The 26,641-nt window shown below is 37.1% G+C and overlaps 1 protein-coding gene across 1 annotated transcript in view; it reads left to right on the forward strand.

Moving 5' to 3' along the window:
• The first annotated feature begins 919 nt into the window (after positions 1-919).
• Positions 920-26,641, forward strand: part of hs3st4 (heparan sulfate (glucosamine) 3-O-sulfotransferase 4) — an 85,444-nt gene continuing 59,722 nt past the window's right edge. Inside the window, exon 1 of the mRNA XM_003442187.4 lies at positions 920-2,394. Coding sequence (XP_003442235.1) covers positions 1,799-2,394 — 596 coding nt within the window. The 5' untranslated portion in view covers positions 920-1,798. The remainder of the gene's footprint in view (positions 2,395-26,641) is intronic.

Raw genomic sequence — 26,641 nt, forward strand, 5'->3', positions numbered from 1 at the left:
TTACAGCTTTACACTAATATGGCACCTGCAAAAGCCTTAGTCATGGTAACATGTATTTTTGTGTGTAATAGTAGCTCCGATAATAACAGTTTTTAATTCTTATTTAGTGGAAATGCACTGGGTGAATATTAAAGAGCTCCTTTGGTATACTGCCATCCTTTACCGACACAATAATATGACTTGGTATCACCCCTGATTTGCATGCCCAGCCAGCTACAAGCATTAGAAATGACAAATCTGGTCAAGCAACATATACATAGAAATATTTTTTTTCCCATTTCAACACAGAGATCTTTAAATATAGCAGGGGCTCGCTGTTCTGAGAAGCAGGCATTGCAAATTGTTTGTGACCCAGTACTTATTGTGACGATGGCTCTCCTGGTGTGTTGGAGGTGTGTGATGAATGAGATTCTCTAATACATGGAGACATTTCGGTGGCATGCAATTTTAGATCCTCATATTGTGGCAACAAAGTGTACAAGTTAAGGTCTACTGCATATTCTCATCAGTAATTATAGTCTGCAGCCCATGTATAATAAATTCAGTGAATACGCCTAAGCAACATCCTCAGCACAATGCAAAACGTGGGATTGTTTTCTGCCAGTGGATTCTTTCACGTAGAAATGTGTTAAGGAAAACTGACTTCACCATCAACGTTTTTAATTTAAAAACGCTAAGTATCCGTTTCCCCTCATAAATCAGGTTAAACTTTGTTTCCGTTTCTTTCTCTGTCATACACACACTCTCTCGTCTTTTGTAAATTAATGCGCCGCAAAAAACCAGCAGGGTGCAGACATGAGCTTTCTGTAAAAAATAACCTCTATCAAAATAATCTCTCTGATATTGAATTTAATAGTGAACTTTATATGGAGCAAATCACACTGCAATAAGCTCTCGCATATTCCAGTGTCGAGTTTTATCTCTCCACGAGTAGGTCTATAAAGGAATAAAGAGGAGCTTTTTTTCCACACAACTCTCTTAGATTAGGAAATCTGACGTTTCTAGCACTACTTGTGCACGGACAGAGGAAAAGTGGGTGTACACACTAGTTGTGCTGTGTGGCTCTGTAGTGCCTCAGCTCAGATGAGCTCACCCAGCCGATGCGCACATCGTAGTATCCTACCAATGTGAGAAGGCGTAAGGACGGCGAGCAGCATCCTGTAGTCAGTGGGAAGTGTGGATGCTTTGGTACAAAGGAAACCGAGTTTCTACTACGCAAAGTAAATAAAGGGACGCGTAAAGGATTGCGCGCCAAACTGCCTCATGTTGGAAAGATTTAGTGGCTTTGTAGGTTGCCTCCACCGATGGGAATCTACTCTTTTATGGGAGACGGGACTGGACTTCGGGTTGAGCGGTTGAGGAGAAGAAGCGTACTTTAAACACTCTGCTTTTCATTGCCTTTTTTCTTTTTCTCCTCTTCATAAAATGCCAGGATTTCGTCCATCATACGCTGCCCAGTTCCAGTCAGGCTGCTAATTTGGAAGGACGCCAGACCTCCAGCCTCTCATATCTGCAAGTTCAGTCCAATAAATTGTGACATTGTCTGTCAGCCTTGGAATTAGAAATCGATACTCGAGAAAAGGGACGCATTTTTTTCCTTCGGAATTTTTACGGTCTAGTTCCAGCTATCCTTATAAATATGCGGTTTGGTTGGATTAGGGTGGTTTGGTCCAGCTTCACGCTTTTTTAGCTGGAGCAGCGTTGATAGTGACTGATTATTGCTGTTGAATTTGTCCATGCAAGACTCGGGGTGGAAACATGTCTGACCACTTCTTTGAGAGGATCATTGCTATCAGAGATGGCATTTTGGTCCAGCACTTCGGTTTTCACCTCTAAAGTGCCCCGGAAAATCTTATTCATGTTCACCCTCTCCCTGTCTGTCACCTACTTGTTCTATAGCTTGATGAGCTGCTACAACTCGCTGCAGTTCCCTCTGCAAGAGACCTATGTGTATCAGGGGAGGCTGGTGACAGAGGAGACAACTTTTGTGACATTGAGAGAGAAACTTTATTCCACTTCCCAGGGCTTTTCTGAATTCACCGAATCTGAGAGAACAACCCCGGTATCCATCGCGAAAGAACATGCTGAGGCCGAACAAAGGACAGTGGAGTGGATTAGGACTCAGCCGTCTCCAACTAAATCGGCGGCGGCGTATCACACCACCGCGCTGGAGAGGGAGCACCAGGAATTCAGCACCACGGACAGCGAACTCAGGGTGAACTGTACCTCGGATTACGGAGAGAAGAAACTTCCCCAAGCCATTATCATCGGGGTGAAGAAAGGGGGAACCAGAGCCCTGCTGGAGGCTCTCAGGGTGCACCCGGATGTCAGAGCAGTTGGAAATGAGCCACATTTCTTTGATAGGAACTACGAAAAGGGGCTTGACTGGTACAGGTGAGTTACCTTTCCAGTCACGTGTAGTTGTTTGTAGAAAGTCACGCATATATATATATTTTGCATTTTCTCTCTCTCTCTCTCACTCTCTCTCTCTCTCCATATATATATCATTAGTTAATTAATTTTTCCCTGTAGAAATGACATGTATATAGATGACCGTGTATAGATGACATGTAATCGCACTCACGGAGCATAATTTCAGCCTTCACGGCAAAACTTTTCCACTTGTCAATCTGCACTTTCAGTTGCATTAGCCTACTTACGCTAAAATTACAAAGCAGAGCCTAAAAGGAAAAGCATCGCACTATTATTCTCTATACCGATTTTTCGTACATACACATTGGAGACGACGGCATGCTGAAACTGTCGGAAAAATCGAATAGAGCAGCTTTAGAGAGTGGTTGCTGTACCAGTAATACACACAGGATTTATGACATTTGTCTAGAACATAATGTGGTCCTTTAAAAGAATCCATTTGAATTCCTTTCCTTCTCTTCTACATGGGTTAAGTGAGTTCTATGACTTTTTATCAGACAAAAACGAGACGTGGTTTTACTGTTTTTATTTGAAGCTTCCCTTGGCTAAGGTTTATAATGAAAACATATTTAATCCCATTAAAGACCCACAATAGTATTAAAAATAGCAAAGAGTTATACATTGTACACCTGGTGTGTCTGCCATATACCAGTGGATGTGCTGTCACACAGGAGGTTAAAGGTTAGACAGGGGATCATCATCATATATTTTTTAAGATTTTTAAGCTATTTATATTCATCTTATACAACATTTTATTTTTATTTTTACATTTTGGTAATTTGTGTTGAAAGAGCCAATGTGGGCTCCATTCGTCTGCCTTTATCGACCAATTAAACTGAAACACACAACACTTTGGAAAAAAAATGATTAAAGAAAGCCTATCATGAACAAACAAGACATTGTTGATAAATTGTAAGAAATGTTCAAATTTACATTTTGACTGTGAAAATATGTAGTTGATCATTTCTTAACTTTAGTTTTCCTTACAATTCTGTACGCAGTCACGCTCATGCACACAAACCATTACCGTTTTTTTTAAAAAAAGGGTCAGATTGTTTTTTTTTTTTGTATATGTATACTGCTTATTACATAAAGATATCCCACAAATATTCAAATACATGTCAGTTTATATTTTGATTTTATGAGTCAAAACATAAAACCAGTAAAATGAAACCATAAATTGCTGTAACAACTGCTTTCTTTTATTGTCATTCCATCTGCTTGACTAATAGTACCATAAGAGCTTGATTTCTTGAAACACTCTTTGTCTCCAGTACAGCCAGTTCTCGGTTATGTGAGAATTATTTACACAACCTTTCATGTGTGGTAGTTGACATTCACTTTGACTCCAGGTTTATTTGCCAGTGAAGAACCTGTTTATCACTAATGTGTTTATAGGAGAAAAAAAAAATCAATTTAGGAGTTCATTCATGGTCAGTTGGTCATGGCTCAGTTAGGCGTTGTTTTCACATAATGATGTTTGACCAGGGGAATTTTCTAATGGAGTCAATGAGCTGATGAGAATGACACTGACTCAAAGTCCCTTCTGTTCCTCTGTAGATCTAAGTCTGTTACACTGGTGTTTGGGTTGTGGAACATCTGCTTTCATCTCACTGCGTAGACATGGGAGCTCTCAGGCTGTTCATTTATCCTGTGCTAATGCAAGCTGTTTCATTATGCTCACGGTGAAAGGCTCATTAGACAGGAGGATGACATGCTCACATAAATAATAATAAATGTGCTTGTGTGTTTTAGGGCCCCTGGGCTAAATAATTCCTGAAGGGGCATTTCATTTTGAACATTCACCTCAAAATGACACAAATAAACACGCAAGAAATATTTTACGTCGATGGATGGGTTTCATTGAGAAGGGTGAGATTTCGACCTGTTGCGATGGTCAAAGTGAAGAGATGAATGGTTCAAAAGTAATCATGAGTTGAGTCACCCTTTTGTCATTGATTTAAACATTAATTCAGGCAAAGTTTGTTTGTTTCTAAACACTAAATGATGTATTATACTGCCTCTCTCTTCCCTGTCGGTAATGCTCTGGCTAATGCGCACTTAATGGAAGTGAAATTATGATCACATACTAATGTTTGCAACAGTTTGACATTGCTGTAGTTGAATGAGACCAGTAATCTCACAAAATGGAATTCATAAATTTGTGCCTGTCTCACTAACACCTGCTCTGTATTTTGACAGCTATGATAGAAGATCTATAGGGAATACATCAGTCTGACAACATCATATAAGTACATAATGAAATGCCAGCGCTTGCTTTCTGACCATGTGTTTTTCTGCCGAGGGCTGGTATAAATACACGATAACAGAGCTTTACGGTTTTCTACACATATCCTACAAATGTTGTTAAAGTGTCTTTAGAATGAATTGGGATTGTGTTTGTGTTTTTCTTGTTTTGTGTTAACTGCCTATGTCATATCATGGCATTGCATAGGTCCATTTTACATTTACATATGTCTATGCATTTTGATATTTTTTCATGCAATTTTGTGGAATTAAAATACATACAAAAAACGTCAGGATCAGGAATAAAGGATTTTTCTTGACACACAACACATGTCTCTAGTTTAGTTTGGAAATACTGGTAGCACTAGCTTTTTTGGTATATCATGCAAAAATAAAAGATAAAATTCCAAGATTTTTCTCTGCGGTACCCATCTATGAATATAAGCTTTAGTAAACTCTTGCTACAGATGTTATCTTGTATACAGCCATTTTTTTTCTGGTATTTTCAACTGTTATACAATGTTTGTTTACAACTACTCTTACGGAATAAGGCGTGTTTTAAAACAAGGTCATATGCATAATTACATGAGTCTGTTGGAGGCACAATCTTGCTAACCTTAAGTAAGTTTTAAGATTTGGAAGTTTAACTGTGGAGTTTTAGGACTACAGTAATGGTAATTTACTTGTTGGGGCATAATGTTAACTTATGCCACACACGTAACTCGCTCTAGAGTATATTACGGTCAACACAGCAGGTTAATGCATATGAAAACCATCATCTACTGACCAATAAACTCTGCTGGAAAAAAACATTATCATCGCAGGAAAATCTCTTGGACATCTATGTCCTGATAACAGATGATATATATATACATATATATATATATATATATATGTTAAAATCAAATAAATCCCTGATCTTACCAAAATTTGTGCTAATACATGTGTTTACATTACACCTAATAAACCAATCATAATTGCTTCAAATGCCCAAGCATAATAAAAATGCTCCATAAAGTCAGAGTAGGCAGGTCCAGATGTTTCACAAGGTTGGTTTGAACCTTTTAATAAACTGATCTGCAGAAAAAAATGTCCAGTGTCAATGACTGATTGTGATTACTTTCTGGCTGTATTCCTTCCGCACAGGACAGACCATGTTGTAAACGCGTGGGGACATCTGCTTCTCCACTTCCCAAAAATAGCAGCTTCCAAGCTGAACTTCTTCATTGGAGAGTTTCCTTTGAATTCAAACTCGTAAATAATTAAAGAGCTAAGAGCAATGCAATAATGGCAACTGCTGTGCTGAACAAGTGATACATATCCATCTTCAGGGAGCTGATCAAACACATGTGAAAGAGAAAAGATAGCAAATGATGAAGATGGATGCTTAACATATTCATCACTTTTATACATGTCACACTGTTCTGCATCAGTGCATGTAAACACCAGAGCTTATTAAAGCTATATTCCGTGAAAAGAGCTGACACAAAATTTTTCATTGGAATGATTTCACTCTGAATGAAATGTAAAAAAAACACATGGCTATAACCACAGTCAAAGGGAGTCATAGGTTCTCAGCAGGAACATAATTTTTATTTTTTTTCCTGCTGGCTTCAAGCAGTTCATAAACAAAGGTGTAAAGCCTTGTGTATCTTGCCCTGATATTAGGATTTAGTAAGCCTTTCACTGGTTTCAGTTTTTTAAAACGTGAATTTGTTATTTATAGGACCCTTTATCTTGACAGAAATGGCAGGCCTGAATAAGGCTAAAACCTTCTTACACACAATAAGAACGCATCTAGGCAAATTAGTACTTTAATTGACACTCAATAGTCGGCTGTATCCATCCTCAGTGATATATTTTGCATTTATTTAGAATGAAAATAGCTTTTTTGTAGGAAATGTGAGGAATGCACTCATATAGACAAATGTATTGGACCATCTACTTATTACAGCTACTAATTGAATAGTTATTGATCCAGCTGCATAGACATAGTACAAAAGTTGGATGTAGCTACCATGATGTCACCTGTTGATGTCTGATATCCTGTTCTGAAGTCTTGAGATAAACACTTCTGTAATCGTGATCAAGAAAAAGGGAGGGTCTCACAGTTGAACCATACACTTACTGGCTAATGATTTGTGATTTACATTTTGTTCGCCAATGAGCATGTAGTTTCATAATCCTTAATTTCTGAACCATGGTTAGAGCAAATAAAACATCCTTTTTTAAAATTAATATCGTCCAAAATGAGTGACTGATCCTGCAAAATCCACAGGAAAGTTTCTACATGGGTCATGAGAGAAAGCTAATTTCACATGGACTTCTATAGGTCCAGCTGTGTTTTTGCAGCCACAGTTACTGCCGTCAAGTGGCCGAGAAATAGAATGAATGTTTAATGGACTTCCACATTAGCTTCCGATCCAGAAGCTGCGTGCATGTTTTATACTGTCCATGGACAGCAGAGCACTGGAGACACACTGTACGCCTCAGTACCTGGCGATCCTGCTCTAAACTTTATGTCGTTTGCCATTTTGTGGCTAATTTGCTTTGGTTCCTAAACACTTTCACTTTGTAATAATACCACTTACAGTTGATTGTGGAATATCTAGGAGGGAAAATCTTTCAGGAACTGACTTGTTGCAGCAGTGGCATCTTATTACAGCCAAACTCGATTCAGTGAGCATTTTAAAATGAGCCATTCTTTCACAAATTCTCATACAGGCAGACTGCATTGCTGTGTGGTTTATTTAGACACCTGTGGCAATGGGACTAAAAACACCTGAATGCAAAGATTAAGAGGTATGGCCCAAGACTTTTGCCCATATAGTGCATAGTTAGATTTAAAAAAACTTGAGTTGATATGCCAAGTTGATAACCACTAGTGTTTGTTTACTGTTCATAGTTTTATTGATGTAAGTGTTGAAGTATAGAAAATATATGTTGGTCAATCTATGTTGAAAGGGAATACATTTTTATTTAATCACTGTGTGTGATTAAACCAATAGGCTATGAATAAAAAAAAAAAAACACAATACATTAACAATGTGTTACCATGAAATCATTCACTATAGTGCCATAAAAAAGTCTGTAAATTACGGTTAATTTTCTTAACTCAGTTTGTATGTATGGTGTACATAACCTAACCACTTAAATCTAAAATTACACACAAAGAAAGAAACAAAATGAACTTAAAGCAGTTTGCTATGCATTTTCAATCATCAATTCCAGTATTTAGATCGTATGGAGAGCTAAATACCTTCTGAAATATATATCTAGTGTCCTATAGTCTATGTTTTAGTGAAACAATTTAAAATACTTTATTTATAATGTAATATATCATACTCTTAGATTGCTTAATTTGCATACAATTATACTAATTTATACTGGAGAAAAGTAACCCATTGCTAAAACCTTAGCAGCTGGAGAAACTTGATGGATCAAAATGCAAAACTAAGTTTTTTTAAAGAGAACATGGAAGGAAAATTGTAATTTCACACATTTTGTATATTTCAGAAGATTTTTAACTTTCTGAAATTGTAACATAAGCATAAATTTCTTTTGCAAAAGATTTCTGACTGGATTTGAGGTTAAAGAAGATTTGAGTTTTTTCAAGACTATAAAAGTTTAGTTTCAAACCCACAAAATGTGATATTCAGATTAGGTTTCCAAGTTTAGTGTAGGCCTGGTATAAACCTCCATAGACAGTCCCAGATTGGGGACTGGTGCCGCGTTCTTGTTTTTAGCACTCTTGGATAGTTTCTCCAGTGTGTTTTGAGCTTACTTGAACAAGCAATTTGCAATGTAGTGCCATCATTACTGCTCACAGAGGACTTTCATCAGCCAATTGGCACTTTTAATGCTGCCTCTATTTCTGAGTGAAGAGGATAAGCCATCACCACAAGGATTTAACTTATCTGTTCTCTTGAGCTTAAGTCAACCTGGTGCAAATGCCCATGCTGGAAAAGGAAATGTTAGATGCTTGGTGACCAACACAGCAACTGTTGACTCCAGCTCTGCCTGTGCTCACGCATGCAGTACTTCAGTGGAAAAAAATAATGTGCCTCATAAATTGTGCTAAAGAATTTAATTGATTACCAGTCATTCATTAAGATTTGTGTCTGATGTGGGTAAACACTCAGCAGGAATTCACTTTACGCTGATTTAATGAGCACCTATTAGAGACGTTGACTGTTTGGTATTTTCGTCACTTTTGCAAAATGTCAAACAATGGTGTTTACATTAATGTTAACTAATAGGGTTTGTGAGGAATGACAAGCACAGCAAGAATCTATAAAGAAAAAAAGGATGCCGAACCGCTGTCAAAAAAGCTTCAAAAAGTCATGTATCAGTAAACAAGTCAGAAAACTATCAATTTTTTGACTCACAAATGGTAAATGGACTAGTACTTATAAAGTGCCTTTCTACTCAGTTGAGCACTCAGAGCTCTTTCTACAAGTCTCATTCACCCGGTCACACACACACACATTCATACAGCACTTTTATCTATGCCTGAGTGCTTTCTAACATTCACACAAACACTCACACTTTGATAGATACATCAGGGGAAATTTGGGGTTCAATATCTTGCCCAAGGATATTTTGGCACATGAACTAGAGAAGTCAGAGATCAGTCCGCTGACCTTCCAATTGTTCAGTGACCTCCTGCACCACCTGACCCACAGCTGTCTGATTTTTATTATGCTTCTAATTTAAAGATAGTTAAAATATTACATTCCAAAATAGAAAAGATATATTTTTCCAAACTCTTGAACATCTAAGGTGCATAGAATATTAATACTAGGAGTATCTGCCTACTGCACAGTGAAAAAAATAACACAATTTTGGAACATGTCAGATTGTCCATTTCAGATTAATTCTATTTGAAAAGCATGTGTATCCAGATCAAATAATACAGCAGAGAGCACGAGGTTTCTCATCTATTGAGGCTCAGTGTAATTCTGTTCCACACTGATGAATGCACTGCAAAGTCAGTAGTTAGATTACTCTTTTCACAAATCAGAATAGCTTTCTGCCTGCAAAAAAGAACATCATATGGAGCAATTATGTTGTGTATTATGTGATAAATATGTAATTAAATAATGTTAAATGTTGAAGCCCGAATGCAATTTGTGAGCAATTCCAAGATTCAAGGTAATTAAAAGTGAAATGCACACCAGTTCTGCTGGTAGACTGATATTAAATTTGTGCAGCCTATCTGTATTAGGTATAAAGGTGAACTTAGTGAACATTCGATAAGAGTCTGCAATCCAGCTACATCAACAGAGTACCATAGATTCAAGCCAAATCCTATGTGAAATTCATCAAAAATCAATATGACTCTGAAACAAAGATGCTGGGTAAATTTCAAGTAGCTCTGTCTCTGTGTGCTAGTACATGCACCTCATGAGTACTTGTGCTGCGTTTTTAAGGAATCCACCCTCCATATGTTTGGATAACCTGTTACATATTGAGTTTTCTTTGGAACACTGGATGTCAAATTTGTCAGGATGACCTACTTCACAGGGGCTAGGGTTATTGCCCTACCCATTTCAAGAGCTTATCATTCATTAACAATAAAAAATATATATTCAAATTTTATGCAAATAAAGGTTACAAATAAGAATCAAATACAAAATGTTATTTATTCTTTTTAATTTCCCAATAAAAACATACACATTTCCCTCAGCTTTGTGCCATATTTTTCCTCTGAATGTCTGTGCTCAGTCTGCAGTGGCTCTATGCCCCACCAGTGGGCTCTGCCCCACATTATTTTTTAAACAGCTAGAAATCCACTTCCTCAAAAGTATGAAAGTGTTCTATGGAAGGTGTCCAAAAGTAAGACTTACTGAACCATAAATAATTAGATAATGTAATACAACATAATTTAGATGTGAGGTACAGATAAAAACAAATTGACTAACTTGAATACTGCGTGTACAATAAAAGAATCCTTGTATATGCCAGTTAATGGTTTTACTCACAGTCCCTGTCACAAAATAACTAATCAAAATATAGAACGTATCCTTAAGTCATATGTGAAAAAGTTGGAAAAATTTAATTCAAAGGTTTTCTACAGGTTTTTGATCCAACTTTGAAGATAATTAAATATTAATAAAATTTGTAAATTAAAAGAAAATTCATGAAAATTACAAATGATGACATGAGTGGATCAACAGCTCAGCACAGGTCTGCATGACTGTAATGTTTAAATATATTTAACCATATGATAACCTGGTTACCTGTGAGCCAGAACCAGCATTTTTCCAAGATTTGGAAGCTGTAATATGTCTGTGTTATTAAAATGACACTTTGCAATAAAAGCTAAAGAGACATACCCATAAATCTTTGGGAGATGGTCCTACCTTACCATCTCTGTGCTAAAAAAAAAAAAATCAGCATAGCTTTCAACTCTATAATTGTCCCAGCAGATGTAAGTTTTATTCCAGCAAATTTGAAAACTATTTTTGTTCAGCATCACTATGCATCACATTTAAATGTACTTGCTAAGTTCCATCCTTCTAAATCCAAGATTAATGTCGTGAAGATTCATCTTTCAGTCCAAATCATAATATTTTTCTGAACTTAATGTAGCTTCTGGTGCCTAAACTTAAACAAGTGAAAGTGCAAAATGCAATTCTGTCAAACAAGGTTACTGAACGACCACCGCTCCAAAATCCAAATTCACACTTTGCTGCACAGGACTGGTACTTTAGCATCCTTCATTAACCGATTAAATATTTTACTTACTATTTGCTTATTTATTTACTTACTAGTTTAAAATGAATGAGGTTTTCAACTTTTACAAACTTCTCAAAAGAAATGCACTATAATCAGTGAATCCTACATAGCTACATCCCTTTACCTCATCCAAGGTCATACAATAGAGTACGTTCAATCCTCGCCTTATCTTATCAAAGGAACATATCTATTTTCTGCACGGCACTGTGAAAAAAATCTTTCTTTTTTTTAAAATATTAAACTCAGTGGAAGAAGTGTCAGTGTACAATGTCTGATTTAGCTGCTGCGGCACGTCAAAGGAACAGAGTGTAACGCAGAATAGGCATTGATGTACCTGCAACCTTTGGTCATAAGACAGGATTCGAAACAGGAGGTGTGTAATGGAGATGTGAATCCATGGCCAAGCACAGCAGCAGAAAGTCTAAATCCCGCATTTATCCCTTGTTTAGACCTGCTTTCCCTCTCTCAGCTGCTCCTTGGGCAGCTTAGCCCCTGACTCTTGCCACCTGACTGGGAGCCCATGACTCCACTCAGTGGGGAGATGGGAAAGAGCACGGTGGGCCAGATCCCCGAGTAGGCAGGATGCCATCCATTCCAGCTGGGCCTGTGTGCTGCTGCAATGCTTCCCTGTCCTACGCATTCCCAACATGGCAGAATCTGCCTACGCCCGATAAGACAGTGCCAAGACTCGCAAGGACGCACCTCTGAGTGCTCCAGTGCCAGTACTGCAGTTGTAGAATTCAACTTTTTAATTAGCAGCATACCCCTGTGCTGTAAAGACAGAGGACCGCTTCACTCAGGTCTTTCTCAGTGCCCACCCTCTTTCCACTTGATTAAACTCTCAAGGATCACAGAGCTCTGAGGAACCAGTTACCACAGGAGCAATCATGTTTATTTCTTGTTTCAGAATCTCTTCAGATCCTGCATAGCACAGAAAATTTGCTCTTTGGATCCTACAAACAGGAAGGGCAGCCTTTTCCTTTTTGTCTCTCTAATACACAATAATGTGTAGGTCTACGACATTCGAGTGTTAATCTATCTTGTTGAATCAACAAAGCGATCAACTCATTCTTTTTGAGTTAGAAATGACTTCTTATTGCAAAAGGACAATCCTTGGTAATTATTAAATATGCTGCTAAATTTAAGAGTGTAAAGGTAGAGTACCAGCAAGTACCTGTGCAACCTGAAATATGAAATAGTGTTTCACACTCTTTAATTTTAAGAAATAATCAAACTGTTACATGCCTAAACTTCAGAAACCTGCATTGTCATGAACAAATGGATGTATTTTTCACCAAAAATTGAAAACAATTGTTACATGGTTTATTAGGCTAATAAATAATCTGTGTGTGCGTGTGTGTGTGTGTGTGTGTGTGTGTGTGAGGGGGGGGTTATATTCAGTGTTAATTGAATAGGCTCAAAGTGTTAATGCTAGCTAAATTTAATAAACGACATTGTCGAATGCAAAACTAGGGTGGCACTGGGATTATTTTAGGGTGGCACATGCCACCCCATGCCACCACATTAGATCTGCTCCTGTTTCCTTTGAGCTGAACAGAGCTAGAGTGAAAGTTGTGTATGCTCCGATGGGCTTTGTGTCGTTAATGTTCGCTAACTAAATGCAGTGTTCTAAGAGCAAAACACACGTCTCGCTGTTATTGTGTGATTTTATGCAACATGTATCATCAGGTTGTGAATTAGTTAACCTCGGGTGAGACCTCTGAATTTCAACAAGAACAGGCACTAAGCTACAACTATTCAGAATCGCTAATTAGTACGACTATTACAACATGATTCTCTGGTGTCATATTTTCTGCAGCAAATATTCTAATACAGTGGATAAACACATACTGTACATACCTCAGTGTAGAATTACCTTTCAAGAGTTATTTTTTTCCACTGGTGATTTGTTTTGAGTGAATAGAGGCTTCTTTCATTCCAGGACAACAGATAGGCTTGATCTTATTCTAGCCATCTGTAATGTGTCATGGGAATTATGGAAGAAGTAATAGCGCTTCATCTTTTCTGCATATAGAAGAAGGGGGAAAAAAACTCTTCAGCAGTTAATGGGTATAGCCAATTTCATCCTGCCTTTGGTTCTGTTCAGAATTCATGCACATACCTCCTCTTTTACACACACATTTGTCTCTTTCTCTTGCTCTGCTGTAGCTACACTCCAGTGCTTTCAAGTGGAAGTCTATTTTACTTATGGTTAGATTTTAATTCTCCATTTTTTTCCCCTTCCATTGCTATGAAGTGGCCCCGGGTTATGGTTCGCCATAAAGGCTCATATCCACTTTTTTGTGTCCATCAAAACAGCTAGATACAATTCGCAGCAGCCTTCTCCTCTGCTGTTGCTGGGATAGAAGGAAGGACTTGGGCTTGTGTGTTTGTTCCGCAACATGGACAGATTGTCTGAAAATGAAAGACATAGCTTCATCTGTTAAATTATTTATTTTGGACTGAAAATAAAGTATAAGCTGAAGTCATTTTATGCTCAAAGGGATTCATTTCTCCCAAAAGATTATTTGCATGCGACAGAATTGCCGTGATATGCTTCTAGTCTGGAGGAACAATGACTCTGTTCGGCAGAATGCTGGTTTACAGACGTCTTTAAATCTCTGCAAATAAGACTACCTTTGGGACAAATACGCATGTCAATCATACTTGTCAGGATTCCAATTTTCCTTTCCACATCTCCTGAAGCACTTTTGCTGCTCACGCTCCTTATTGGCTGCGAGCAATATGGTCTCAAGACACAAGCTGATGCATTTGTTCAGTCAAAGGGAAAACCTTGACAGGAATGGACATAGAGCCAAGATACAGGAACTGCTGGAGATATGTTTCAAGCATGTGTCTGTGGGAACTGATGGGTGCTTTTGTAGTATAGGCTGAGGGATGAAAAGAAGGAAAGTGCATATGACGATAAACGCAACGCATTAGGTGTTTGCTACAATGCATTAAATATCTTAACAGATAAAATGGCCTGTTTGCTAAACATAGATGTCATAATTTTTAGAATTTTCCCCACTAATGACTATTTTTGGTATTTCATGGGAATGAAAAATGACCGTTTCTAGGGGTGGTCCTTAGAGTCAAATGCATCTTGTGCTCCTCATAACATCTACAGTTCAGCAACGACCTGACAGACTTAATTCAATTATGGCTGTGTGATGCGTTGAGACTCCGGAGGTGTGAGCTAATTCCTCTGTTTACACCCCTGAGTCACTGTCACAAACAAAGACAAACACATTCATTGGCTTCCAGGATCTTGTTTGCTGTGATTGTCCCACCGCCTTTGAAGTTTCTCATCGCTTTATGTTGTTTACTTATTCATGCTCTTTCTTTCCCTCAAATCACCATGGGGTATTCCGTTAGAAGAATTTTAGCACAGTGTGAAACAATGTATGAGCCGAGTATTAGATGTGTAAACTGCTCTCAACACACTTCTTACATACAGTGAAGATGTTACTATGCTGGATTGACTTTAAAGAGAAAATATTCTCACTATTATCCTGATTTCATAACTTGGTTGAAACATATTGCTGATGCAGTATGCGTTTGGTATATTGGAAGTCATTAACACAAGCTGTGGCATTTGCCAAACTCCTCTGAGACTTGGATTAAGCCAATGGAATGCAAAAGGAGGCTTTTAGGGATTATGCTAATTGCTAATTGCTATATCAGGAGGTGATTGTTTTTCCTGGGTAATTTGGATTATTGGTAATAGAGATTTAGGAGAAAGTTGACGAGTTCTGCTTTTCTAATAAGGCTCTTACCTGCTCTCAACCATAAAGCCAACTCTTCTCTTGCAGAATCTGTGACATGTATTTGTATCATTTCTATGATTAATAATATAAACAGCAAAGCTGGTAACAATTTATATAACTGAATATTTTGGTTCCAACAGACTGTTTTAATCACAGCATAATATATTGCGTCTAATTGGAGTAAGGGTGTTTTTGTTTGTCTAATAAAGAACATATTGTTCATCATTTTTTATTTAATTTTGTCTAATTTGATTCAAACTATGGCCTGTTATGCTTTATTATTGCAAAGCAAAACAGAATATGGATAGTACCTTTTTACACCTAGACTACTGTCAACAACACAGAGCACAAAAAAACAAACAAACAAACAAAAAACCTCTCAACACTTCTGTATAAATAAGAGTTAAGAAAAAGGAACGTTTTCTAAAGAGGTAAAGTCAATTTGTTTTATTTATTTTATGGAGAAAAAACTTCTTTTGTGCAAATTAGTAGCTAAAGTAAGAGCTTGGTTTCAGGGTGTACGGGGAGCAGAAAACATTAGGGGAAAGAACCCTAGTTTATTTGTTTATTTTGTTTATAATGAAGCCCATACAGCTGATAGAAGTTCTTTAGTATGTGTTGGTACAAGCCAAATCAGGTGGTAACTTATTATGCTTATGTTTCTGTATTATAATCAACAAACAGAAAATATGCTGTCACTGTCTCCTAATCAGAGACATTTTTCCTTTGTGTCCTGAATCAACTTTTGTTTTCCTAAGAGATTTATTAGTCAGACACAGACAGAATTGTAAAATAAAAACTGAAGCTTAAAAAGAGAGCCTATCTAAATGTTGGTCAGTGTTTTATGGCTTCGGGACATTTGTTGCCTAAACCTAACAACACAAGTGTTCTTTAAAATATCATATTTTCAGTGAACACTGGGCTAAATGAATAGACTCTGCAACTAAGAAGATGAAGTGAGCGTTGTTTGCTCTCAGAGCCATGTAGTTCTGCACTGTCTATGATGAACTGTATACAGTTTACTTACAACAAAAGTATACAGCATGCCGGCATTAGTCAAAGCCAGTCCACATGAATATTTTGTCTCATTTGTTGGAAAAAAAACATTTTTGCATTGTTTTTTTCTTTGCTTTTAAAAGTAATCTGTGATTTTATAGCGCTATAACAGTTATTCAGTTATTTTGTAAAGTGGGAATGATTCAGCTGAAAAAAAGGCGAAGCTCTGGGAAGCTCAATTAGAACAGTGAAAGAAATGAACATGAACTCATTTTATATTTGTAGCTGTGAAATTAGATCAAAACGATAAACTGTGGAATGTCAATGTGAGCTAACCTGTTTGTACTACTTTTTCACCTTCTTCTTAAAAGTGTGATATTGCACTCAAAAAATAATCATGTGTAATGTGTTTTAATTGTATACATATTTTTCCCTATATTTGGATTTCACAGAATGTCTCATATTGGTCCGAAACAAGCAAACACAACACATTTAAAGTGCATAAAAATAACAAGGCTTAATGACTCATTTTAAATACATAACACGTTTTTAATATGTAAACACACTGAGTTTATATTTATAATTTATTTATTAAGGTAACAATAGCAGTGCATATGTTTTAGCACTTATTCTCTTATTCATTAAGGGTTCATTTTAGAATTTATCGGCCATAACAACCCATTCGTCCAAACTATGATGAACATTCATAACAGCAATGTTACACTGAGCTTGCACTAGTAAGATAAGAATAAGAACTTCTCTGCTTTCAAAAGACAAAGACCATGTAAACCCTTTCCCTCCTTGATTTATTAATAGACTGTTATTAAACTACTCATTGGCTGACACTTAATGGTTCATTTTAGCCCTGTTATTGCTTTTATTTGAAAGAATATATTTATGACTTTTAATATAAAGAAACACTATTTTTATCTTTCAATATAGTTGAGAGTACTTTGCTTTTTCAAAGGCTTTAAATTATTGGATTTGACTGTACTGCTTATGATTAGTAAGACACTGACCACTTAAAAAAAAGAAGAAAAAAAAGGCATGTCTATTTAGGCGGCAAATAATACCAAATGGTGGGTACCTCGTGCTCACTGCCAGCTGGTCAATACTGTGAGAGTGCAGTGAAGCACACCTCCATGTATGACACTCTTTAATTTGGTCATTTCACCCCTCACATGAGAGACCACAGGCCAGATCCCACATGGCGTGGGTGATATATAAATAATTTATTACACATGTTGTTTTCTTTTTAAGGTAAAGCATTATTTTATGTAACTATTCACATGAGAAAATAATTGGGTACAATACGTGTTATATTGTTTTCTAGTTACCTGTCGTGGCATAGCCTGAAATGTATTGTTACATAATTAACAGTTAACAATATAAACTTTAGGCCCCATTCCTATACACTGACATCAATCCCTATCCTAATGATCATGTACATGTGATCTTTTTTTAGCATTTAAGAGTGAAGACAAGGCCATCAGCGAAAAGCAAAGTTGAAAGCGAGCTCAGAGACTTAAGTTATTGCCGCTGGGATTCTACTGAAACATATACAGGTAGAAATGGAGGCTGCAATGCTAGAATGGTGGCTGGCCATCAGTGTCTTTGTTACCTACTGAAGATCAGACTCTGGGACTGGTCTGGGACTGGCAGACACTCAGCCTTAACAAAACTCTGGGTTCTTCACAAGCTTTGTGTTGCTTTCTAAGAGCCAGTGTTGTGCTGTCTGTGTAATGCAGTTGTTACTGTTCTGCTTGCAGTTGGCACCACTCTTGCCATTTTATGTTATTGTAACACAAGTGTGCTGGTAAAAAGGCATATTTGATTTTTTTTTATCCATTCTTTTAGATAATCGACGAACCCTTGTGATACAATAGGAACATAATTTTAGCTGTAATGTGATTACTGAATTTAGCATATGCATAAAATGACATTATGTTACCAAAACATGTTATGCAATTACAATAATATATTTTTTGTAATGTATTACACTGACCATTGGTCATTTGTATACTTTACTTGGTATCACTTTTGCTCTTCAGTAGTTCTTTTTAGCCACTCTTTGGCCTGTGTCTGTAACATGTTGTTCTTTCAGCATAGGAACAACCTGCACATCAACATCCACGAAGAATTTGTGTGACCAACTTTAATGTTAGCTGTATAGTTCAGACTATGGAGGCCTTCAAAGGGAAATTCCCATCTTTGATTGGACATCTAGAAAAGCTCTAAATTATAAATCCCATATATTCTGAAGTCTTTATGCACAATTTTACTGTTTTTCTAGGGAACCTATGACCAGTTTTAAAAAAAATATAGGTTCCCTCGTACCTCGTTGTGTTATGCTAGCTGGGACATAGAGGATAAATTATTCTGTTGCAAGTTTGAAAAAAGGGGATTTTAGGTGTGTGGTTTCAGATAATGTCATTGTTTCCAAAGATACTTCATGCCAGAACCTACAAAGATGCTGTTGCAGGGTTGAAAGTCCTACGGCTTGATCAAAATCAGCAAGAGTAAATTAGCTGCTAACTCAAATGGCCTTTATAGCCTCTGTGGAAAACAAAATACTGACTAACGCCTTTAAAACTTGATGAGCTTTTAACATTAGATTGTGGTGACTGACATCTTACTATTCAATCAGAATCCACAATTTTGAAGGTGTTTTATTTGAATAATTTGTCGGGAGAAAACCAGGAAAACACTTCACACAAGCCAAGAGCCTTAAGCAGATTTGTGAGTAAAGTAGTCAGGGATCCAACAGGGTCAGCCTGGTATCAGGCAACAGAGGATGAATAACAAATCAAGATATTTTACATGGTTTCACTACTGATTTTTTGCTTTTTGCATGTCTTTCACACCATGATTGGCAGCCTCACCCTCACCCTAACCCTAACCTTTTCACATGCGGAGTAAAAATATGCGTTATTAATTTACAGTCCCGCGATATGAAAGAATCTTTGACTTTTAAATATGTGCCGCACGAATCTCCCAACAATCAATTTCTGCTTATTAATTCAACTTATTTATTTTGTGCCTATCTGACAAAAACATGCAAACTAACTAATTACTAACTGATTTTTGAATAAGCACATATATACTTTTAAGCAACTGCAGAATACATTGATGCTGTGGTGTGCAGCAAACATTTTGTCTTAATTGATGTTAGTAATGAACAAGGACATGCCTTCCATCTTTTGTTTCAAGGTCACTTTGTCATTACAGTCTTAAGCTGTGTCCCCTGGTCTTTATAAAGGACCAACTTACCATGAAAGAGTATCTGGGCCGAGGTGAGAAGGTGGCTGCTGTAACTAATGGGTTTATTTAATTCAATTTATTGCTCTGGCTGAGGCATCATATGAGACATGCTGGTCACTGTAAGATTGAGAGTTTTTTCCATGAAAGAAAGAGAGATTAACCCTCTTTTCAAAAGGCCAGAATACACTCTCATGTCATGCTGTATTTTTTTTTTTGCCTAGATAACTGGATGTATAAATCCGCAGAACTAAATGAATATAGGTTTGTGGTGAAATAGGGTTCTCAAGCTTATTTTGTACAAGCCTTCTAATCAGCGTCACACTGGGGCCATGCATGCTGGGCTGGGAATCTGTAATAAATGAGGGCTTTGTCAACATGTCCACTGTTGGATGATGTGAAGTTGCGTCTTTTGATTTCAGTGTGTAAGCTGAAAGGCACTCCAGCATATTTTTTTTTTTTACAAGTAAATGTTTAGCATTCACTGCTATCTTTTTCATCTGTTAGGTATTTCTATGGATTGAGGAAGGCATTCTCTTTTTTGCCTTGGGCGTATTAAAATAATTAATCTATCCTTAATACCATTATGGTGGCTACATGTCAGACCAGATCTCCCTCTTAACACATTGTCTCCAATTAACATTTTCCAAATTTCTGATACAATCTGCAGAATACAAATGAAGCAGTACCAACAGCTGCTAGCTCTGTGTCGTCTCTGCTCAGGGCAAATAGGGTTTTTTTTCTTTCTTTTTTCCTAATCTGTTTTGTAGTACACCTCATTTTTACAGGAATAAACATGCATGCTCTGCACACTGGGTAAACTCAACAAAGGCTTCGGGGTTTAGAAAATTAATGTGCCATGATAATTAGTTAAGCAATGGAGCAATGCCAGAGGAAGGGATTTCACACCTTGAGTCTAATAATATATACCATAATTTTCCCTGGTTGTAATGTGCATATGTTTCTTCATGTTATTTCATGGTGTCAGTGTTTAGTGATCATCTCTTACCGAGAGAATGGAAGCATTTTTTTTTTTAAATATCTTTGTACGTAAGAATATTTTAATCCGTATCTAATAATGTTTGGATGTCATTAACAAATGTTATTATCATACTTCATATTTATGTATTCTATTTGGGGAGTCTGTATTTTTATTTTTTGGAACATCTAAACTCAAAACAAATCATATGAAAGTGTAAAATGCTAAAACATCTAGTAACAGGATGTTCAATACAAAGCACATTTTCAATGTAAAACTATTTGTTATCTCATGGACAACACTGAATACAAATCCAAGGACACGAACCAATACTTCTTTCTATCCTGCTAGCTAGTTGATTGCATGTAATTTCCCTCACCTGGCATTCCAGGTGTAAAACACTTCCTGATTACATCTTCAAAGTGAAAACCAGCAGGCCTTTAGGTGCAGAGGGCTTGGAAAGAGAAGTACTGCCTTAAACACTCAGCTACTTCCAGAACCATCAACTCTAATTGCTATCGTCCATGCCAGTAAATGTTTTTTCTTTTAAAAATGTCACTTAGTATTAAATTTTTTTTATATAAATGAAAGACAGATTTTAATTTATTTTATTGAGACTTGTCATTCTTTACTTCACAGAGAAATGTCTGTAGAGGTGCAGTGGCAAATTATTCAAATGGATAATGAGACAGTGGGTTGCACAGACACTTTGACATCAGACAGGCTTTGCCCCCTGCCCTGTGTAAGTGCTAAACCACAGAGTCAGGCACAGGTCTTTTTCTCCATAAAATCTTTGCTTTTTGTTTCCTTAGTATTTTTTTTCTTTCATTTGACTTGTGAAAGCTCTAACACTGAAATGCACAACAATGTCCACCGCATGTTCTGTCAGTTTTTGAAAGTCACCAGAGAAATGTGCAGTGAAAATGAATGTAATCACCTAACCTCCCATTGTTTTGATACCATTTTTAAAAAAAGAACAAAAAAAGTTAGGTCTCAGAGCTGCGAACATGTAAAAAAAAATCACAGCCAAGTTCTGTAATTATGTCTGTTTGTGTTCGCTATGCATTTTTTTTTGTGTCTTTGTATGCCTATATCCCGCAATTCATGTGTGAACCAAGAGTGAAATCTGACATATTACACATATTATTGACTTTTTTTTTAGCAAACACCTTTATACCAAACAACAACAATATTTAAATCACCAACGTTCTTTTGGGAAAGTCCTTCATGTGCACCTAGAACATCTCAGATCCACCAGAACGTGGAAGTGGGACTTCTGGAGTTATCCTGTGGTGTCAAACATGAGTACTTTGAATCTATTTCGATTCTGGTTCTGGTTATGTTGCGTTATGTTATGGGGTGGGCTTCCACATGAAGTGCTAGATCAGACTTGTTCCTGTGGAAGCTCGATCAGATTAGGATTTGAGGGCAGGCAAATGCCCTGAAGTCTTTGTCACGTTCCTAAAGCCATTGTGAACAGCTTTTGTAGTGAAGTTGCACACATTGTCTTGTAGGGGAGGCCGCCATGGTCCAGTAGCACCGTTGAATTAAAATTTGCTTATCTAATATTCCTTACACACCTTACATACAATTTTGATTCAACTACAAAAAATTTTGGCCATGAAAAACATAGAACTGTTTGGCCAGAGGAAGGGTAACCTCTTTGACCAAAGATAAGACCATATATTAGATATTATGATCAGTTTTGCCCCCATTATTGAGACATAAAAAGATTCTGTGCACTTTTCCTGTTTGAATATTTTGGATATTGCTGAGGTGAATGTTTGAGTCAGTGATTGTTTCATGCATGTAAAGAAGAGGTTAACTCCATTTCTGAATCTGTATCGATGCCCACTCTTGATCATGGTGTGGCTGAGAGGGCTCAGGCCAATGCAGAACAGCTGTGGTTGTTAGTAAACCTAAGTCATAGATTTCTTTGTAGTTAGTTAAGGAAGTGTATAGGTTAGCCTGCCTAGTCAGAGTCTTGGGTGATTACTTTATTGAGCAGTAGCTGGTTTTCTAACCCTGATCCGGTTGTTTCCAATGCCCTTCTGAGCTTTGTTCATGCTCTAATCCCTGTGCTTACTCAATGTTGCTTCCTGTGTTACTTAACAGAAGCCTTCATGTTGTGGAGTCGCAGGTTATCACTCAGTATGTTGAAGGTGTTGTACCTTTGTGAGGATTCTTCATGGAAAAAACATGGTCTTTCTTAGCCAGGCTGGGTGAGAAAGCACACTTCCTTGTGCTGCCAGGTGATCATGTCACCTTCTTCAGCCAGCAGGAGTGGATCATGTTAGGTCCTGGTGCTGTCCAGCTCTTCATGCCAGGCTATTTATTTTCTTGGCCTCTGCTTCTCTTCTGTGTTCCACTAGCCTAGTGCCAGAGCTGTGAGACTTTTGTTTGGTGAATTCTAAAGCCTTGTATTTCTTCATCATCTTGCATTTCTTTTCCATCTAGCAATCGTGTATCACAGCATCCTAATGAACGAGTAACATCTTTTAGGGCTTTCTCGATCCCAGCTTTCAACCTGTTATATATCCATAATTTATATTGCAATGGTATCGCTGAGTTAATTAGCTTTTATGATTGTGATAGTGGGTTTTATTAGTTAGCTTTGTGGTATAGTTCAAGCATTGATTTTTTTTTTAAAGTTTTGCCACATATTTCACACTTGATCCAGTGAATGTATTTGTCATAATTGATGAGGTGTACCATCATGTTCTTTAACACTGTTCTCCTATATCAGTGTCACCTTGTGATCTCCATACTGTTCAGTGGGGACATTACAAGCTCCAGCTGTAGTAGTAACATCCTTCTATGAGGCTCTGAGTCAGAGTGATGTAAATCTGGTCTTTCTTTTTTTTCCTAGTGGATATTTTTATACCTGCCAATTTTTTGCGAACAGGTGGACTCATCCACAGACACTCTATGTTATATTTCACTAACTACCCTTTGGATCCACTTCAAGCACACTTCGAAGAAATAAGAAATGACTATCCTTCTATGGTGTCTGAAGGCATCTGTGTCTGTGTTGATAGCCAAGTATTACCAAAGGTTTGCACTGATTGGAATTCAAAACTCATTCCATTTCAATACTAAATGAAACAAACAAACAAAATATGGTTACTATAGTTATATTATCCTCTACGGTAACTTTAGTGATGTCCAGTTTTAATTTTAATAACTACCTAGACTGTGCCTGTCTAATATCTTAAAAGTTTACTTTAATTTGTTATAATTTAACGTGATTGAAATATCTGAAACATTGCTGCCTTTCTTAGCAGGATGTAACTTGTTCAGCAAGCTTAACAAGCATTTCAGATTAATTAGATTCTTTTCACCCTGGCACTGCTATGTAACAGTCCTACTTATTGTAACCAAGAGCTTGTATGATTTTATAACTGATGAATTACATAGAGCTGCTGTTTTAAGCTGCTGTGTTCATCACCATAAAATCAGATTTAAATATTTTGGTTTATGAAGCCTGTCAATTAAACTGAGTTCAGTTTTATTTAAAAATTATGATAACTGCCACCTCAAGGCACTTTATTTCATAGGGAAAAGACACTGGGATATTAGAGGGAAAACTCCAACACTGGGATGACCCCCTTTGAGTAAGCGCTTAGTGACAATGGGAAGAAAAAAATTCTGTTTAACAGGAAGAATCTAGGCTCAGGGAGGGGCATCCCTCTGACAAATTGGAGGTGAGGGGAAAGAGAAGAGAGCAGAGGTAGATAGGACAAAGTTAAGACATGGGAGGGAACCAGAGTTTAAAATTAAGTAAAACAGTGGTGTATAAATGCATGGAGAGTGAAAAAGATTGGGAAAAAAAAAAAATACTTGCATCATAACAAACCCCAGCAGTCTAAGCCTATTGCAGCATAACAAAGGTATGGTTTAGCATCACCTCATCAAGACATAACTACAAGCTTCATCAAAATTCAAAGTTTTAAGGCTATTCTTAAAAGTAAAGATGGTGTTTGTCTCCCTAACCCAAACTCAAAGCTGTTTCCACAGAAGAGGGGACGGTGGGGACAAATGGTCTGCCTCTCATTGTATTTTTACCAAAAGTAAGCTTGTAATCTGAGCGTAAAGTACTCTATTGGGACAATATGATAGGTCAAGACCTTATAAGTGATAAGTAGGCTTTTAAATTAAATCTGGATTTAACAGGTAGCCAGTAAAGAAAAGCTAATATGGGAGAAATATGGTTTCCCTTTCTAGTCCCTGTCTGAACTCTTATAGTCCTTTTCCACTAGTACCTAGTCGGCTAGTCATGCCTTGGCTCAGTTTTTAGGGTTTTCCTTTAGGTACCTGGCACCGGGTACTTTTTCGTACCTACTCAGCTTGGGTTCTGCAATCTGAGGCTGAGGATCTCAAAATGTGAAGTCAACAGACTGCGTGCCACCGATTGGCTACTCACTGGTGTTACTTGATGAGTTATGATAGCATCCCCTTCACGAAAATCAAAGTAGGTACTAGTGGAAAAGGGCGATTACTGATATTTCTGAAGGCTTTTTAAGGAACTTTTAGAACAACCTGATAACAATGTAATAAATGCAACTGTGTGAGTGTTTATTCTTCACTCACCTTTTTTTTTGTTTTTCACTCACTGTGTGTTTATACACCGCTCTGCATTTCATCATTAGTTGTTATTAACCTATAGTTCTCTTCCACATTATTTCTTACTCCTGTCTTCCTAATACCTACGATATGTTATAATTCTATAGCAAAGTACTATAGTGCAACATGTATTCAATGTTGCACTGAATTTTAACAGGATAAAAAAATGCTCTGAGAGTCCACTCTAAGAGGCCATAATAAGCCATTACTAACCTTCGCTAGTGCTGTATCTATACTGTAATGAATTCAGAAACCTGACTGGGATTCTTCAAATAAATCACTCCTCTACAGATGATTAGCTAGCTGTTTTAAAACTGCTCTTACAAGACTTTTTGAAATAAAAGGAAGATTAAATATCAGTCTATAATTAGCCAAAACAGCTGGGTCAAGTAAAGGCTTTTTAAGTAATGCTTTAATTGCAACCATCTTAAAAGCATGTGCCCATAATAATAACCCATTAATAAAGATAAATATTTAAGGCTGAAGCATTAATTAATGGTAGGACTTCTTTGATATTTTGCTGTTTCGTAGGAATGGGGCATAAAATAATTACTGAACTGAACTCAGAACCATCAATGTGTGAGAAAGATTTTAAATAAATATCAGCAGATTTAAACATTGCTGTACACAATATATCAGTACCACGTGCATAATTTCTATCCCTGTAAATTTGAAAGACTTTAAAATGAGATGAATACTCAGTTTAACAGAGCTCTGACTCTTTTCCATCCTGACTACGTTACTGAACAGAAATCTGGGGTTATTCTTGTTTTAGAGAGAAAAAAATATTTTTCCCAGCCAAACAACAGTCTTCTAAATTAGTGAAACTCCATTTTTCTCCTCCAGCTTATGGGTTATCTACTTTGCTTGTGAGTTATAACAGGCAGTCAAACACCTCTGATTTGAAGCTTTGTTTTTTAGAGGAACCAAAATAACCAGAGTGAAGATGTAACATAACAATCGACTTCTGAGGGAGTATGGTTTAGGTAGCTGCTCATCAGTCTCAGGTGTATTTCTTTTCTTTTTCTAAACTCTTTATCATTAATACAGGATGGTTAGCATGGTACAGAATTTTACCTGCCAAATATCAACCTGATAGATTGTTGACCCTGTGTTTAAGAACACCCTAAGACAGGTTTTACATGGATACATAACAGCTGCATGGCTGCCTACTGTGTTGGTGTCTTATGCATGAGATAAGCCTCTGGGTGTGAGTCTGTCCTCTTCCGGGCTAGTGTTGTGGTTGGTTATTTATTTATTTACTGAGTGGATTCACTGACTTGCCTGGCCTCTTGATTACTGCATTCCCTAATGCCTTGATTTAATGCACTCTTGGAGCTCAGATATTGTGCTGGCAGCCACAGACCACTTCCTTCAACACTGCCCGATTAATAACAACAAATAAATCAGGGCATACTATGAATTTCCTCACTTGCATATTGGACCTATTTGAAAGTGCAATGGGGCCATCTTTATTACACAGGAGGTATAATGCCAAACAGTTATCTGTTTATACTTCAATCCCAAGTCCAAACCATGAAATGATCCATATCTGAATTAATTAAAGATGGTATTCCCCATGGGATACTTACAT

This window comes from Oreochromis niloticus, linkage group LG4 (assembly GCF_001858045.2).
Source record: "Oreochromis niloticus isolate F11D_XX linkage group LG4, O_niloticus_UMD_NMBU, whole genome shotgun sequence".
In the NCBI taxonomy this organism is placed as follows: domain Eukaryota; kingdom Metazoa; phylum Chordata; class Actinopteri; order Cichliformes; family Cichlidae; genus Oreochromis; species Oreochromis niloticus.